The sequence below is a fragment of the Pseudorasbora parva genome, chromosome 22 (assembly GCF_024679245.1).
Source record: "Pseudorasbora parva isolate DD20220531a chromosome 22, ASM2467924v1, whole genome shotgun sequence".
Classification (NCBI taxonomy): domain Eukaryota; kingdom Metazoa; phylum Chordata; class Actinopteri; order Cypriniformes; family Gobionidae; genus Pseudorasbora; species Pseudorasbora parva.
This window is the reverse complement of record NC_090193.1, coordinates 32,770,208-32,789,330: the sequence shown is the minus strand read 5'-3', so window position 1 is coordinate 32,789,330 and position 19,123 is coordinate 32,770,208. Positions and strand designations below refer to the sequence as shown.

General features: G+C 40.5%; 1 protein-coding gene across 5 annotated transcripts in view; it reads right to left on the bottom strand.

Annotated features, from left to right (window-relative positions):
- The window catches only part of slc38a3a (solute carrier family 38 member 3a), a 70,952-nt gene that overhangs the window by 36,216 nt on the left and 15,613 nt on the right, over positions 1-19,123 (bottom strand). Inside the window, exons 2-8 of one of the 5 annotated variants that reach the window (XM_067431110.1) lie at positions 17,970-18,160; positions 16,314-16,346; positions 16,050-16,146; positions 15,799-15,914; positions 6,682-6,755; positions 5,354-5,446; positions 4,622-4,703 (exon numbers count right to left, since the gene is read on the bottom strand). In XM_067431110.1, the coding sequence (XP_067287211.1) occupies positions 4,622-4,703; positions 5,354-5,446; positions 6,682-6,755; positions 15,799-15,914; positions 16,050-16,146; positions 16,314-16,346; positions 17,970-18,073 (599 nt within the window). In that variant the 5' untranslated portion in view covers positions 18,074-18,160. Of the gene's footprint in view, positions 1-4,621; positions 4,704-5,353; positions 5,447-6,681; positions 6,756-15,798; positions 15,915-16,033; positions 16,147-16,313; positions 16,347-17,969; positions 18,161-19,123 lie in introns of those variants that run through there. The other 4 variants (XM_067431111.1, XM_067431112.1, XM_067431113.1 and 1 more) reach the window with 4 other exon arrangements.

Below are 19,123 nucleotides of genomic sequence, written 5' to 3'. Positions count from 1 at the left end.
TCCCGGGAAGATTGCAGTGGGCAGCCAGTTTTCACATCTGCCAAGCCCTCGTGGATTCGGGAGCAGAGGGTAATTTCATTGATCAGACTCTGGCACATCGACTCAGGATTCCCGTCACCCCCCTTTCCAGTACCATTTCTGTTCACGCCCTCAATGGCCAGACTTTACCCACCATCACCCACATCACTGAAAACATTACACTCACCATTTCTGGGAACCACACAGAAACTATCACATTCCTCCTCACTGACACTCCACACGCACCTGTTGTCCTCGGTCATCCCTGGTTACAGAAACACAATCCCAGGGTTGACTGGGGACATAATACTATCACATCCTGGAGTAATCAGTGTTATGCCTCTTGTCTTGTGTCTGCTCGTTCGTGTATGTCTAGTTCTGTGTTGCAGGAGGAGACGGTGGATTTATCTAACGTGCCCAAGGAGTACCTCGACCTGAAGGAGGTGTTCAGTAAGTCCCGGGCTGCTTCTCTTCCTCCTCATCGTCCCTATGACTGTGCTATAGATCTACTTCCAGGCAAGTCTCCGCCTAAGGGCAAGTTATATTCACTTTCTACTCCTGAAAGGGAGGCCATGGAGAAATACATTTCTGATTCTCTAGCTTCCAAGTTCATCCGTCCTTCCTCTTCTCCAGCGGGGGCGGGGTTCTTTTTCGTGGGTAAGAAGGATGGTTCTCTGCGACCTTGCATTGACTACCGGGGGCTGAATAACATCACGGTAAAGAATACCTATCCTTTGCCGTTGATGTCTTCAGCCTTCGAGAGGTTACAGGGAGCATCCATATTCACGAAATTGGATTTACGCAATGCTTATCATTTGGTGCGCATCAGGAAGGGGGATGAATGGAAGACTGCATTTAACACCCCCAGGGGGCACTTTGAATATTTGGTCATGCCCTTCGGGCTGTCCAACTCTCCCGCAGTCTTCCAGACACTGGTCAATGACGTGCTGGGAGACATGGTAGATCAGTTTCTTTATGTTTACCTGGATGACATACTGATTTTTTCTTCTTCTCTCCAGGAACATGTCCAGCACGTCAGACTAGTGTTACAGAGGTTGCTAGAGAATGGGCTTTTTGTCAAGGCGGAGAAATGCGCGTTTCATGCACAGTCTGTACCATTTTTAGGTTACATCATCTCGTCCGAGGGAATGCGCATGGATCCCGATAAGGTTAGGGCTGTGATAGATTGGCCAAGTCCAGATTCCCGTAAGGCCCTACAGAGGTTTCTGGGGTTCGCCAATTTTTATCGGCGTTTTATTCGCAACTTCAGCCAGCTAGCCGCGCCTCTGACTGCCTTGACCTCCACCCGAACGGCGTTCAGGTGGTCGGTTGCAGCCGAGACTGCATTTACCAACCTGAAGAGCCGCTTTGTTTCGGCTCCCATTTTAGTGACCCCTGATCCATCACGCCAGTTTGTGGTGGAGGTTGACGCGTCAGAGGTGGGGGTAGGAGCGGTTCTATCCCAGCGCTCTTCCTCGGATGACAAGATGCACCCTTGCGCGTTTTTTTCTCATCGCTTGTCGCCAGCCGAACGCAATTATGACATTGGTAATAGAGAGCTGTTGGCAGTCAAACTGGCATTGGAGGAGTGGCGTCATTGGCTAGAGGGTTCGGGGGTTCCTTTTATCGTTTGGACCGACCATAAGAATCTGGAATACATCAGATCTGCTAAGAGACTCAACTCCAGGCAGGCTCGGTGGTCCCTTTTTTTCGGACGTTTTGACTTTTCTCTTTCGTACCGCCCGGGTTCCAAAAACATCAAACCCGATGCTTTGTCGCGCGTTTTTGACCGCTCCGAACGCCCGTCTACTCCCGAGTGCATTTTACCTGAGAGACTTAGAGTCTCCACACTCGTATGGGAGGTCGAATCGAAGGTCAGGACGGCCTTAGAAGGGGTAACGCCTCCGCACGGTGGACCACCGAACCGATTATTCGTTCCGGAGGGAGTTCGGTCCGACGTTGTTCGATGGGGACACTGCTCCAATGTCGCTTGTCATCCAGGAGTTAATAGAACCAAATTTTTGGTTAAGCAACGATTCTGGTGGCCCGGTATGGCTCGTGACATCCGAGATTTTGTTTTGGCCTGTTCAGTCTGTGCCATGGGGAAGACATCTAACCGCCCTCCCGATGGGCTCCTTCAACCGCTGTCTGTCCCTTCGAGACCCTGGTCCCATATCGCTCTAGATTTTATCACCGCCCTCCCGCCCTCCCAGGGCAAGACGGTTGTTTTAACTGTCGTGGACCGATTCTCGAAGATGGTACATTTTGTTCCCTTGCCCAAATTACCCTCAGCCAAGGAGACAGCGGTAGCTGTCGTCGATCACGTCTTTCGTTTACATGGCCTTCCGATGGACGTGGTTTCCGACAGGGGACCCCAGTTCGTGTCCAAATTTTGGCGAGAATTTTGTAAATTATTAGGGGCGACGGTTAGTTTGTCTTCAGGATTTCATCCTCAGAGCAATGGCCAGACTGAGCGGGCCAACCAGGACCTTGAGAGAGGGTTACGATGTTTGGCCTCCAGAAATCCTTCCTCCTGGAGTCAACTCATCTCATGGATTGAGTACGCACATAATTCATTACCAGTGTCAGGTACGGGCCTTTCGCCTTTTGAATGTAGTCTAGGGTACCAGCCACCTATCTTTCCCAGTCTGGAATCCGAAGTCGCGGTCCCCTCCGCGCACGCCTTCGTCCAGAGGTGTCGAGACACTTGGAGTAGAGCCCGTGAGACTCTGCTCCGGGTGGGTAGACGCACCAAGGCCCAAGCCGATCGCCACCGGTCTAAGCCTCCCGTCTACGTCGTGGGTCAAAAAGTGTGGCTTTCTTCTAAGAACATTCCTCTCCGCTCCGTGAGTAATAAGTTAGCTCCTAAATTCATTGGCCCGTTTACTGTCACCAAAATTCTTAGCCCGGTGACAGTCCGCCTCAAACTACCTCCCGCGTACGGGAGAATTCACCCCGTGTTTCATGTTTCCAAATTAAAACCTGTTTTTCATGCTCCTATTAATCCGCCTACCCCGGTTCCCCCCCCGCCGCGACTCGTAGATGGGGAACCAACTTATACGGTCAATCGTATTCTGGACGCTAGACGGAGGGGACGCGGATTCCAGTACTTGGTGGACTGGGAAGGTTACGGTCCGGAGGAGAGAAGTTGGGTTCCTGCTAGGGACATACTGGATCACTCCCTTATCGATGATTACAATCGACAGGTAGGTCCTCCTGGGAGCTCCAGGAGGCGCTCCTAGGGGGAGGGGTACTGTCACGGTTCATGAATTCATTGTCTCCTTCTCTGTGTCTTGTGAGGTTGTGTGGGAGGCGTGGCCACTGATTATGGGACTCATCACTTTCACCTGCTGCACTCATCAGTCTCACTATTTATACCGCTCTCTCACTGGCACCCATTGTCAGATTGTTACAGGCGTTTCTGGCGTGGCTGGCTTCGGCTTCTGTTTCCCCTGGGGGATTTATCTCTGTTCCTGGTCCCGGATTCGGCCTCTGGTTGTCCGTTGCGTCCCTGCTCTGGCCATATCGTCTGCCTGACCGCCTGCACCTGACCTTCGCCGCGGCTCGCCTGCCTGTACCCTGGAGCCTGTCTCTTTATCACTTTACCTGTTATCTGAGCTTGGTTTATTGTTGACGCTTGCCGTCCTGTGGAACAATAAACTTGTATTTGATTCGCTATTGGATCCTCTCTGTCTCTCATTACAGCCGTGACACTCTGGGATTTCCCAGAGATGATATAGAAGAACCATTTTGGGTTCCCCAAGGAACTTTTCAGTGAAAAGTTCTTAAAAGAACCTTTTCTTTCTTAGTTTGAAAACATTTTAATAATCTAAATAAATGCTTTCCTCTATAAAGTGTAAAGGTTCATGGATGTTAAAGGTTCTCCATGAAACCACTGATGCCAGTAAAGAACCTTTATTTATAAGAGTGAGCTATAATATCTTGAAATATCTGACTTTTAATGAAATAAACAGTTTGAGGCATTGTTGAGGCTGTTTGTAAAACTTTTTTTTAATTCTTTAAGGCTACAACATACTCCGCAAGAGTATGAAAAAAGAGAGAAAAAAGTTCTCGATCCCAGGGCTGCGAGAACAAAATGACGTCAAGATGTTCTGGCAGCCCTTGTTTGAAAGTTCTCGCTGCTTGTCCTCGACACATCGCCTGAGCAGAACTTTTACTATTGTGTGATTGGTCATACATTTAGAGTGGGCGTGGTTAATGCGGAGAAACACAGATGATTGGCACCTGCTTTTCTCGTGAAGTATGGAATGTACTGTCCAGAACGAACTTTGATCTTGTTCTTGCCACCTCGAGAAAACGAACACATTTCTTTGTTCTTGCAGAGTATGTTCCAAGCTTTAGATAAGACTTGTGGATCTTTTACTCAGGAGAAACATTTGAAGCAGAAGACTTCAGTTGGTTTCCCTTTAATGACACAGCTGTCAACAATTAGAGACATTAAACAGATCTCATGTTTTATTTGACTTTCTAGTGAGTGCTTCTGTATGCGGATACCCTTGAAACGGGACACATGGTAATCTAGAGTCGTGATGTGGCCAATAAACAGTGGAAAAAACAAGATGATGATGTAACGTGTACTCACCCTGATGTATTGTCCACCTTGAGAAAAGCCTGGATAACCAGTGGAAACTCGTATTTCACTATGTACAAGTAGCTGGACATGGCTATGAGAGAGAGAGAGAGAGAGAGAGAGAGAGAGAGAGAGAGAGAGAGAGAGAGAGAGAGAGAGAGAGATGATATGAGATATGACGGCTGTGAGATTCATAGATTCATACACACACATACAGTAAACAACCGAATCCAGGATGTATTACTATAGGGGATTGTGGTTATTATCCTGGAAGCAAATGTCACAGTAAAGAAGAGAACCGGTTATATAGTTTCTATAAACATGCACCAAATGGCAACCAGCTCAGGGTTTTCTTCCACCATTGTAAATCAAATCATGCTCTTTAAAAACTACTGACGGAAAAGCAAACATTATTAAAAGAAAAATACATTAAAAAAAGAAACAATGTTATGCAATAGGTAGGTTATTGAGATTTTATTTATATATATATATATATTTGAATTAGACTACAGCTTCGAGGTAGGGATGAGGACAACATAGAGTAAGGGGAGGAAAGGTTACAATGAGAATGAAGTAATAAAAAATAACTGAGTGATGACCTGGAGTGTAAAATGAGAAATGAATGACAATACTATCCAGTCCAGTCATTTTCTCTGGAGAGGTGTATATGAGGACTGTGCCCTTGACAGTGTCACACAGCATTACATTGTGTCTCCTGAGATGTGACGTTTGACAGCGTCTCACCTCCAATGTTCTGCAGGGTGATTGCAATGCCGGCAGCCATCTTGCCTGGCGTGCCGAAAGCTCGGTAGCCCAGTTGCTCATAAGCTCTAATGCCTGACAAATGCAAAAAAGACAGGAGATCCACACATTGCCCAATTGCTAGTAATATACAATAATAAAGTAAAAAACACTAAGCTCTAAGAAAAAGTCTTCAAAAAAATAATAATCATAGTATATTAATAGTAATACATTTATAACAATATATGATAGTAATAATATTAACATCACAAACAAGTCTTCTAAGTCTTAATCATCTAATCAGATTTTCTGATTTATAATGTTATTTAAATGGATTCATTATTAAAATGTCTATGTGCCACATTCTGTTTGTTTTTCATTTAATTTTCATGGGGCTGTTTACATTGAAGATTGCACCGTTTTCAAGGAAAAGCGTTAAACTTTATGTGCATTTTGGCCGTTCATTTATACAACACCGGTGTTTTTGGGTGCCTGAAAACGCAAGCTTTTCAAAACGGTCTCCATGTAAACAAGAAAAACACAAATCTGTGAAAACAATGATGTCATGCACATGTGTATTACACGCTCAGTCTATCGTGTTTCATCGCCCTCTAATGGCCTGGCAGCAGAATACAGCATTTTAAAACAAAGAAATAACTTAAACGAAAGTTTTAAGCACATTGTTGTTGAGTAAATGCACCCTTCGTTTGTTTCTAGCACCTGTTTCTTTAGTTTTAGTTTCTCTCCAGTCATCAGTTTCTATGGATATTCAATATTCATTTAACCATCACTCCTGTTAGTTTTTGAGTTTGTTTTCATTGTATTTTTTAGTTCCTCTTGATTTTCAGTTCATTGTCGGGGAGAGTGATGTTGTTATGCTCAAGCTGTCACATTACCATTAAATTGTTTGGTTTGTTTAAATAAATACCTTTTTTTTATTATTCTCTTCATCATCTTTGGATTAAACGTTACACTATCATTTTTAAGGTAACCATGTGGTTGACATGGGTCTTGGGTAACAATGTAACCATTGGCTTATAGTTGATACAGCACTGACAATGACAGCCACAACTGATCAAGCACAGCAGACGCCTGGCTATTTTTAGCCTAATGCACACCAGAAATATTCTTGCCAATTAAAATCTCTCACAGAGGAGTGAGGCAGATGGTCACTGAGCCAACAGAGAAACCCATGTCACATCAGTTAACACCTCCATCTAAACCGGCTCTTCATTTAATAGCTCAGGAACCGTTTTTCCTATCCAAATCATAATCTTAACTACAGAAGAGAGTTTAAAACTGGTCTCAGGTCAGTGTAATGAAATACTCACCCACAACGCCTGAAGATTTTAGCAGCAGGTGAATGGAGTATGACGACAGGAGAGCAACAGCAGTGAGAAGAATTCTGAAAGACAGAAAAATGAATAAAAAAACTGCAACCAAATGTCACTGTCAAGCCTCATTGTGGCTATGTATTATATTTGTAAAGTACTTCTACAGGATCGCAACTCAAATCACAAATATTTAAGGTTTAATACAAGAAATTAAAGATATATATCCATCCATCCATCCATCCATCCATCCGTCTGTCTATCTATTGTCTATATATATATATATATATATAGACAATAGATAGACAATAGATAGACAGACAGATGGATGGATGGATGGATGGATGGATGGATCAGTTGAAAAGAGGATCTAGCCTTAGGTAAGCTGGAAAAATACTAGACAGTGTAATGACAGGCAAGATGGCCCATAAATACAACGGCACCCTCCAGCTGTCAACATCTGGACAAACATCTCATGCTATGAACCCGAAACACGCTCTACTGACTCTTTTTCTTGCGTAAAAAATGTCCTGTTTAGTCCCTTTTCCTAGTTCCAGAAAGTCTTGGCATCTGTACTGACCAGGCCAAAGCATTTTCTGCCAAGCACTCAGTTTCAACTCTGCACTTTCTCACGTTTTTTTCCCTTTTCCTTCTTTTTTCCAAATGACGTGGCTGAATTGCAGATGTCAACGAGTGCAGTTCTGCAGAAAATGCTGTTGCCTTGACTCACATGAGCTCTGAAACAGATATTCAGCATCCAGTCATATATAAGTAAAGAACAATTGTATAGCTAATTCCTTGCTTTTAACAACAAATTACGCTGGAGGAGGCAGCATTAGAGATTAAAAAGCTTTGAAAAATCTGTTGAAACCCAGGTAGAAAATGTTATTTGTTCACCAGCTGCAGTATGTTAATGGATGCAGCTGGCTTGAATGAAGACAGCATGCAATCAGTTCAGCATCTAATCAATTCTTTAGCAGCTGATTGTGATGAAATATTTTATATTATCCAAGCTCCAAAAGATGCAAATCTATCTATCTATCTATCTATCTATCTATCTATCTATCTATCTATCTATCTATCTATCTATCTATCTATCTATCTATCTATCTATCTATCTATCTATCTATCTATCTATCTATCTATCTATCTATCTATCTATCCATCCATCCATCCATCCATCCATCCATCCATCCATCCATCCATCCATCCATCCATCCATCCATCCATCCAGAAGTGGATGAAATCCAAGCAAAGCTCATTGAGACTCCAGCAGCACTGTGTCACTGGGGCTATTAAAGATTATTTTAATGGAGAAAGATTATATTGAAATTTAATGACGCATGGTGCTACAGCAAATTATCACATCAGTTATTCGGTTAATCATTTTGTTGGCATCTTTTGATCTACTTCTTATGACACAATTCTTGCTTCCACTGTCCCTCATAAACATGTATTTTATTCCAGGAATATGAAAAGATTGCCTGTCCTTGCGCAATTACATTTCCCAGTAAGCCGCAGAAAGCCGAATTTCAAGGCACAAGTTGAGGATTGGTGGTTTGTTTGTCATAATCTTTCTCAAAAGAGCTCTTTTAAAGACAGTCAATTGAAACTAAATAAGAGTTTTCAGTTATGTTTATTTTATGTAATAACACAGTCCCAGATGTTTCTCCGAAGTGTCTTCAAAATAGAAGCAAATTAGATCATTAGATATTGAGATAATATTTAAAATATAGATCAGTAAAGATGGTCTCGGTCTCACACAATCAGTTAATTCATATAGCCTACCCTACTGAAATCTCTGACATTTGATTGCAGATTTTGGTTTCTAATGACAATATGATGAAATCTTTTGTGAAACGCAAGAGGAGACTAATTAGAGGTTACTGTGCTCTTTTTTTCAGAAGAAAAATCCAAGCAGGGGTCTCCCTTAGCTCTCCGTTTATTCTCACTCCTGTCTAGAAGAAGAAAAGGAACTCCACACACTGTTACGTGATGCTGGATACTCAAGAGAAATCCTTGTTCTGTAATATTGTGCATTTATTTCTGGGAGTTGTGGATCCACTCTCGCCTCTAGGGAACTGCTGCCAAGATTCAAAGTGACATAGCAAAATCAAGCCTGAAGTCAAACCACAGCTCATACAGGCAAATCCCAACATCAACATTTTATAATCTATCCTCCATCTTCATCTATACACTAATTCTATATACATCTAATAAATATGTTTTACACTATGAAAATCTACAAAGATAGCAAGGTCTACGGTAACTCTCATAAACCTTATGAATTCATCCCCAAGAGCTGCAGTATTATTGAAAGGAATATTAGCGGCATTATTAAATTGTGCCTGGAATTGATTTATGAGTAGCCTGAAGCCACAATCGGCACTGGAGAAGCACGGTTCCCAGATCAGACAGGTACACGCGCAGAAATCGGGAGTACGGAAAGTTCAAGCGTGCCAAATATTGCAGAACCCCAGTCACACCTAACAGCTCAAACCCAAAGCCCTGCTTTCAGAAAAGAAAAGAATCCTCTGTACATTGCTCAACCCAGATTAAAAGGCCAGATTGGTTTCTATAAAGCATGTACAGCCCATGATCTTAATTGGCAGTGCCTTGACTGAATGTGCATAGTGAGTGTCCTGGTGCGGCCCGCTCAGCTCTATTGAAGGTCAATCAGGAAACTAATCTCTCTGGCAATCTGACTTTACTAATAAAGGCTGCTTTAGTGCAGGATTAATACAGCAGGGGAACTAGTACAGAGAACGGGACTTAACCTAGATCAAGACAACCAACAAACTTAAGGGAAGCTGTGATGTTTACACTGCATAAAGAACTGCAGCAAGATTTGAAAAAGACCTTATGAAAAGCTCAAAGGATTAGCCAATGAGCTTGAACATGGAGTTTATTACATTAACTATTGTTAGCGAATTTGCAAAAGTGAATGCCTGAGCTAATCTGAACAGAACCATTAAGTGTTAAATATCTTCTTCAACTGCCTGATAAGAGTCTGAACTGAACCTATAGGCTCTTACAGGTCCATAACATTTAACTTAATAACTTCTTTAGAAAAGCCCATAGATTTACAGAACTGTTCAAATGTTTGGGGTCGGTATGATTTGTTTATGGTTTTGAAAGAAATCTTATAAACTCACCAAGGCTGCATTTGATTAAAAATAAACAGCAAAAGTTTACAACAAAAACAGCATTATTTTGAAATATTTAAACTAAAATTAAAATTTACTTGTGTTCTATTTCTAAAATGTTCTATTTTAATACACTTAAAAATGTCATTATTTCTGTGATGGTGTCACAAATCAGGCCTCTGGGGCTCCCTCTGATCGCCACCAGAGGGCTCCTTCACCTCAATATTTATCCCCATTCCGGACTTCATTCCCCATAATCCTGTGCCCTGACTCATCAGCCATCATTGTTTACACCTGTGTGCCATTAGCCTCATCACCTCAGTCTATAGTTGTGTCTCATTTCAGAAGGCTGCGTCCTCCGGAGGTCACATTCGAAGGGTGCATATGTCATAAGGCCGTCGCATTTAAAAAAAAGTGAGCAGGACACTCCAAATGTGACCTCCGAATGCGTCCTTCTTTCACAGGAATTCAGAGTGTGCATGAGGAGTATCCTTCACGGCTGGAGATAACCCAAAAATCTTTGCGTCTCCGTTAACAACCGTCATATTTTTTTTTTTTTTTTTTATTATATGAAAAAACGGCACCACCACCAGATATACATGCGAGCGTAGGTGTGGTGTTTAAATTAAGTAGTTCAAGCTTTTGTGTTGTTGTTTTTATAAGCTCTATTACCTCAAACAGATAGTTGTGGTAAACAGGATTACAACTGTTTAGTGCATTTTAAACGTTTAGAACAGTACATTGCTGTCAAGACAAGAAACATTTCATAGTCATTTTCAAGTTATAAATAATTTTCATTCATATAACTGGCGTGAGAGCGAAACGAGGCTGAACTTGTTGGCATAACAACGTGATACTTCCTGCCTGTGTGTCCTACGAAGGACGTCTCGTTTAATTCTGATTGAGGACACTCCGTATACTGCATCCTACACAGGATGTGTCCTCCGGAGGACGCAGCCTTCGAAATTTAAAGGGATCCCATGGAGTGTGTTTTAAGTACAATTACAAAGGAATTCATTGGTTTTGTTTAACTCTGAAACAATTTTCGAGTTGCGTTGTGGTAAAAATAGCTACGGGTAACGCCAGCTGATTGAGGAGTTCAACCAATCTACGTCATCAACCTAGAACGCAAACAAAATGGCGCCGCCCATGGTCCAAATATAAAATCGATTTTTAAAATAACGTAGATCTTTCATGGGTTTTCTACTACATAATTCAGTAAGAGACATCATTTATGTTATATTAAGCCATACAAGTCTCAACACCAGGGGATCCCTTTAACGAAATGAGACACAGCTTATATAAACCTTGTTCACTCTGCCATTCACTGCGAAGTCTTGTAAAGTGTAACTACTACAATTCTGAGTGTTCTAGCATGTTTTCATGTCTCTTGGTTTTTGATCACCTGCCTGTTTCTGGACTGTTCTCTTGCCTATGTTCCCTGCCTTGTTGTGTTTGTTTGGACTGCCTGTATTTTGATCTTGCCTGTACTCTAGACTTCGATTGTGGATTGTTGTCTCAATAAAATTGCATTTGGATCCCCACTCTGTTGACTCATTGTTACAGATGGCAAAGCTACATTTTCAGCATTTCTCCAGTCTTTAGTGTCACATGATCCTTCATATTTCTTCTTATTATCAATATTGAAAAGTTTTACTGTTTAATATTTTTATGCAGTGATGCAATGCTTTCAGCATTCTTTGACAGAAAGTTCAAAACACCATTTATTTAAAATGGTATTTATTTATAGTGTACATTGAGTCATATCTATGGACCAGAACCTCACTGAGACTTAATGCCTTGGCAACCACCCGCAATAACTTTGACATCGCATGATCTTAACATGGGCAAACAATAATATTTTCTAATAATAATAATCTTCACAATAATTCAATTAATCTGTGCTTTATTTTTAAAATATAATTCTACTTCTGTCAGGATCTTTCCTTTAATGTTATTTTTGTTCAGTGCAGTCTGACAAACAATTGAAGGGTAAGATAAAGGGAGTACTTCATAAGCATTCATTAATATAATTAATTATACCGGTTTAATGGCATGATGACAATAACATTAGCATATAAATACACACCACAGCTCAATAAGATATATATTCGCAAAGGATGACAATTATTTCTAAATAAAATATCAGAATATATGAAGATATAGTCATCAATGGTTCCAAGAAGAACCTTTAACATTCATGGACCCTTTGGAATAAAACCAATTTATTTATTGTATTTATTATTTTTTCAAAAAGGGGTATTTTAAGAACTTTTCAGTAAAACTTTTTAATGCATCGACCTTTAGAAACATTTATTTTAATATTGTTAAAAAAGGAGAATTTATTATTACTTCTTACTCTGTTTTCCCACAAAAAGGTTTATGATGTATCAAATGCACAATAATTTTAAGGGGTGATTGAGCTTTTGATATATAAAAGGTCATGGTAATATAAGAATATCTTCTAAGTTTCAGAGCCAAAAACTTCCTTGTTAGTCAAAGAAAAGCTTTTATAGACACCAGGCTCAGCAAACGATATTGTGCTTCATTCTTACATCATATTGCGAGGAAACACCGCCTCTACAGCACGTCTAATCCAGTAGCCTCGCCCACCAACTCATGGAGCTGATCGGCTCGTGATAGCTAACCAACAACAATAAACACGCCGATGAAGACAGCAAGATATTGCGCTATTCCTTGTTGTGGAAGAACACAGTCGCTACATAAGCTTCCTTCGGATCCTAATATTAGGAATGTGTAGTTGAACTTTACTTTTAATGAAGCAGCTGGAATGGCGCAACACACTTATTTGAGTAAACAGGTTTTTTATATGTAATAATATGGGAAATAAATCATTGTGTTTGTTTGATAAAGACGTTTACGAGCCCTGTGATGGTTGCCGCTTTCAAAACAATCTCTCCTCTCCCTCATGTGAACTGACAGGGGAGCTTAAGCTCATTAAATATGCAGATCTTCTCCAATCCTAGCTGTGGGCATTTACTTGCAAGTCTCCAGTGCGTCACACCCACCAAAACCCAGCGTTCAGGAGAGAGCCTTAAAATCAGTGTAGAAAATAGCCTGTTACTTATTGGTTATGATGTTTTTGAATGTAAAAAACACACAAACATCATTAGTTGACCTCAGACAACAGTATAACATTTTTTAAAACGCCAGTTCATGACACCTTTAAAGGAACTGTATGTAAGAAATGTATTTCAATTAATCATAAAATGGCCCTGATGTGTCACTAGATATTAAGAAATCATGTTAATTTCAAATACTTATATCACTGACAACAGTAGTCCGGCCAGGATATTGTCATTTAAAAGTTGTTGTTGCAGCCCTCAACTGATGTTGATGTTGTCATGTTGTGTTTTAGCCTGAAGTTTGGGCATCCGCACACCGCACTACATTTGAAAGTGATTGCAGTACCAGCTTTGGCCACAATCTTACATACACTTCCTTTAATTAATTCAAGCTCATAGTTATTTGTCTGTTCACCATTAAAGTGCCCATTGATGCTGAATATTATGCATTATGCATATTATGATTTTTTTTTTGGAGATATTACTGAAAAAAATATAGCTATTTGCAAATATAAAAGTTTCAAATAAAAAATGCCTGAAACGAGTCGTCAGTAATTCCAGTCTTACTTCCTGCATGAACCTACATAGGTTTGACAAATTTGCATAATGCCAGCCAATCTTCTCATTGGCTGCCCACGAACAATGTCTGCTTTGACCCGCCCTCAAACACTGTAGTTGTAGCTGAGGCCTGGAAGAGTTTGGTTCAGGTTGTCGACTTTTCTGCACAGTGAAAGCAAAGCCACATTGCATGCACTTCCAAAGGATGAGGACTCTGGTTCAAATTGATATGGTAAAACCGGCGCAACGGTAAAACCATCTCTACTGTTCGTATCAATGTGTATACAAGGGTGGAGGAAGCCTCCGTGGCTGAAATTCAGATAGTGTATGGTAATGGAGGTTTCATTTCCGACATGCGCTATAAGCGGTAGGCCAATCACAACAGACTAGGCCAGAAAGGCTCTCAGAAAGGAAGAGTTTAGAGAGGTCGAATCCTTTATCAAACCATTTCTGACACTGTGAGGAAAGAGGTGATGCTGCAATGAAAATTATGAGATTTAAAGTGTTTTGTGACTTTGGATGTATGTAAACTAGGGCTGGGACAACGCGTCGATGTCATCGATGACGTCGACGCAAAAAATACGTCGACGCAAAATATGCGCGCCGATTCGTCAGACTCAAAATAAAGATGGCGGCGCCGGAGAGTAGTAGCAACCATAGATGTACATAATAAAGTATATTATGTAATTAAGTATATTATTTATTATATCTATGGTAGCAACACAAGTGGCTCCTCAGACTTTCAGAAGTGCAAGGCTTGCGGGTTGGCCACAGTCTATGGGGTTGGCGCGCGGTGCGCACGGAGCATATCACAGGCATGCGCGCACGCGTTTTGTTGTCACGGCTACATAAACAAATTTCTGCACACAGGAAGACAGATGTTTTGGTAATATTTGATGTATTTTAATCACAAAAACAAACGTTTGCATCAAGTGAAAGCATCGGACACATTGGCTACGTTACCTATATAATAAGCTGTTTTAAATTTAAAATGTTCAATGTCTAATCGCGCTGATGTGACCGAGGGTATCCATCCTCTAAGTGAGCAGTTTCATCCCAGGACTATTCCGGTTTTAAACGGAATATTGGCGCCCGTAATGCACTCTACATGTAACTTTTTTCACTGTCATATGCCGCGGATGCGCGTGGCGTTTCTGTTGCGGGTCAGCCACGGGGCTGCGTGGCGTTTTCTCTGCCTTTGCACACTAGAAGCGTGTCTGACGCGGCCCTGCTGCTGCTATTGATGCGGAGGGAAGCCCTATTCCTAATGTTAAACATAAATAGCCTACTGATACAGCAAAGAAAACGTCGGGAGTAGCCACATATCCATGGTATTGACGGCAAAATAGGCTACAGAATATTTCGTTCTGTATTGACAGTTGCAATATTTCAAAATCGATAATTGACGTTTTTTATTATTACAATTAGGCCTATTTATGTAAACCTACAGACTTTCAAACATGAAAATGTAATTTAATAATATGTATTCGTGTCAAAATGATATATAAACATCTTTTCCTAATCTATTTGGCCCGGAGGAGACGCTCCCAACACACGTGAAAAATAGGCGCTCTTCTATTTCCAGCATGCACGCGTTTTCCGCGCGTCACAGGCAGTGTGCAAACTCCAACCTGTTAACATGTGAGCCGAAACAAAAACGGACACGCCACGCAGCCGAGACGCTCACGCTTGCAGTGTGTCCCCAGATTTGATTAACCAACTTGTTGATATTTAATCGATGGGCATAGCCTGTAGGCTGAGTTGCATACATAGAAAAATCGTATAATATGTTTCTTTGTTGTAGGTTAATACTTATTTATTTGTGTGTGTGTGTGTGTGTGTGTGTGTGTGTGTGTGTGTGTGTGTGTGTGTGTGTGTGTGTGTGTGTGTGTGTGTGTGTGTGTGTGTGTGTGTGTGTAGCCTACTTTATGTTTTCAAGGTTTTATTGAATGCATTGCTCTTGTATAGTCTTACTTTGGAATTTTAAGAGCAATAAACATATATTGCAATGTTAAGGAATTCGTTTTTTCATTCAGATAATTAAATCAACATGTATAAATTGCTATTAGGCAATTAATGGGGAGATAATCGGTAATCGAATCGAATCGTAACCGAATCGGACAGGGAAAATTAATCGTTAGATTAATCGATGCATCGAAAAAATAATCGCTAGATTAATCGTTTAAAAAATAATCGTTTATCCCAGCCCTAATGTAAACCTATTGTAGAAGACTAAAACAAAACTAGGAACTTTTAAAATAGGGGAACTTTAAGGAATTACCCCTAAAATTGAAATGCATAGTGTTTGACTTAAAAATGGAACTTACATAAAGAGGACAATCCCCGTGTTAGCCATGGCATACGCTAATCCCAGAATTCCACTTCCCATGATGGCGTTTCCCAAATTGAAGACGGACATCCCAAAAGAAGTCTTTCCCTCAAACTAAGTAAGAAGAAAAACAAAGCAGTTTGTCCACACACTCACATTCGAAACCCTTCACAACATTATGGTCTCATGTGAAGGAGACACACTGTCACATACTACTATACATATAATCTTACCAAAAGCTTAACTTACATCCGTGAAGCGAGGGGTTTTCTTGTCATCTGCATTGGACAGGAACTCTGAGCTTTCTGGCAGGTTTGCCTCTGCATTACCTGGAGTTCTTTCCGTACTAAAAACACATATAAAAGCAATGGAGGATTGCCAACATCAACAGAAAAGGTTAACACCACCAAAACATTAATTGAGGATGAGTGCTTTAATCATAGATGCATGATTTCTAGCTGCAGGAGGGAAAAAACGCATGTCTGCAACAATTCTGCTCTCTGCATGACATACCTGACATTTTCTGTGCTATTTGGTACAAGTTCCCTAAAGAGCAGTGTAGGAGCCGCATCCACGAAAGCACAAGAGACAAGGAAATCATAATGAACACATTTTTAGTTAAACACACACTGTCGAAGGTATGTGGCCTCAGTCAGGGGGAAGTGATGTCTAGCTGAGAAACATTTCATTTCCTTTGAGAGAAGGGCAGTTCTTCTTCATGCGGGGTGATTTTATTTTGCATATAAAATTACAAAGAGGTGTTTCTTCAACTATGCACTTTTGGCCATGTGAAGAAAAAAAAAGTACCTTAAAAGACACTTTCCACATTCTCACTAATCATTCTTGCAATGGCCAACATGCTTCACAGAAGCGTTCTGTAATTTTTTTTAAACCAAAACATTTAATTTTTACCATATCTCACCCAATAAAAAAACTAAATTAAAGACTCCTTTGTCTTGCTAAGAAAAATGTCATATTTTATTTATCTTAAATGCACACAATTAAATTATATTATCATATTTTCATAATCTAACACAATTAAAGCTAATAGGTACACTATGAAAAATGTATTTTGCAGAAACGCTTTACTCTAACTGCAGTGTGCAACAAATGTCACAGCAGCTGCCGAGCGAATGCACAGAGTAACATCGTAACATAATTTTCAACACACTCAAATAAATCTAATATGATAATCAGAGTTGCATTACCTCATAATCATGACCGGAAACACGGCAATGGCGCCGGCGACTGTGGCATAATAAAAGTCCTACAGCTCGCAAGGCGTGTTTGCGTTCATCTACCAAACGTTAATAATCGCAACTTGAACTTGCCCGAGTCCCTTTTCACTGTGAGGTGAAGACTACATGTCCCAAGATTCTGCGTTCAAACTTGCCGTCATCAAACTATGCCTTTGTTTTGAATAGGCGCCCTCTAGCAGATGGAAAAGTTACATAGTGCAGCTTTAACTGGAAATTACACACAATAGTGAAACTTTTAACTAAACCCCCATTTTGTTCAATTTGGCCCTCTGTGTCTGCTTTATTCATCAACCAATTGGTTGATTTTTTGATTTTGGAATAATTTCAGTGCATCTAGTTGTTTTTCACTAGTATGTTTTTATGAATTATATAATTTTCATAATTTTAAGATTGAATGTCTGGAACTGATAAAAGGGTATAATAGTCTTAATAAAAATCCAAAGTTGTCACATAAAAAGTTTCTGTAGTTTAAGAAACACCCATATACATTAATTTGAACACAAACATCTACACAATCACAAACACATTGGAGCTTTAAGCATAGTTATATAGAAAGAGCATAACATCAGTGCTAATGAATGTGCCCAGTGATGTCTGAACTGTGTTGTTCAGTGACATTTAGAACTGTGATGACAGACAAGCTTCACCTTATTAGGATGGCATGACTTGATGGTTTAATGCTAGCAGGAAAACACTGCAAAAACACACACTAATTTTCATAAATACTGGATATAGTCACTAATGTAAGACACTCCTAAAACATTTTATTCCATAATCTTACCAACTAGACTAAAAGAAAAAGCTTATACCAACTGAATCTGTATCACAAAAATTAAACACATTGGATGACTGACAATAAACCAGCCTGAACTAGACAGACAGTATAGTGCACCCTTGAGCGCATACTTACTGAGCAGCATCTTCTGATTGGCTTTTTATTGCAGTCGCAGTTGTCTCATCACCAGCTTCGTGCCCCTTCCCGTTGGGGATAGCGTTCATCTCAGCAGGCTCCATGCTTTCAGGGCGATTATTCTCGGTCTTCAAATGTGCATATGTGAGACAGAAAGATCTTTAGAGAAACTGTGTCGGTCCCTTGTTTGCCTATAAGAAAAGGATGTAAAAAAAAAACATAATAATTCCAGCTTGTTTAAAGGAGATATGTTCATCTGTCTAAAAGGGAGCTGTGAAGGTACATATTATGTAAGACCTTGAAATAGGATAGTAATGTGATCCCCAAGGACTAAAACACACTCATCCAGACAAACTCAATTTCGCATGCTGATGCTTTCCAAAATGTTTGAGAATTTTGCATGGAACGGACATTGATATTGATGGATATTTTCCCCCCTCTTGTAACCTATATCTAAGGGAAACAACCTCTCGAATGAGAATGTAGGGTGGCGCTTGATTTTGTCGATCAGGAATTGATTGGATCAGTGGATTGTTGTTGTTTGCTAACTGCATGTGAGTGACCGGTTGCTGATAGGGGAGAGGTTATTGTCCTGTCCTCGCAATGGTGAACACGTTATCAGAGGAGAGATGTTATTGCTAGGGGAGAAGAAGTTAATGTTTTTTATTAAAGAGTATGAGGGCACATGAATTAAAAAATTCATTATTTATAATAAACACAGCAAATTCCTTGAAAAAAATATGAAATCTCTTGATTTTATGTATAGAACATAAAACATACATGAAAGATTTAAAAGTTAAATGAAAAGGCTTTATATGCATGCCTTATGGACAGACAGAGGTTCCTCTGACTTTGGCTCTCTGTATTTCTCTTGTGTTTTTCTTCCTTCTTGCATGACAAAACAGTTCCATCAAATCTCTGCCACTGCCAAATTAACTTTGCAAAACAGCCGGTAACCTTTGCACCGATACCATACAACTGAATAAGTCATCACTTTCCTGAGTCTACTGAGAGGTGTTGTTCTTACTGCTCTCCTTTCACTATATGGCTCCTGATGTCTCTATAGCTGTTTTTGTGGTCTCTTCCTGTCTTCTTTGGTGCCTGACTCCCTGTGGCTGCTTATGATGGACCTGTTGGTGTGCTGAGGCCTGAAA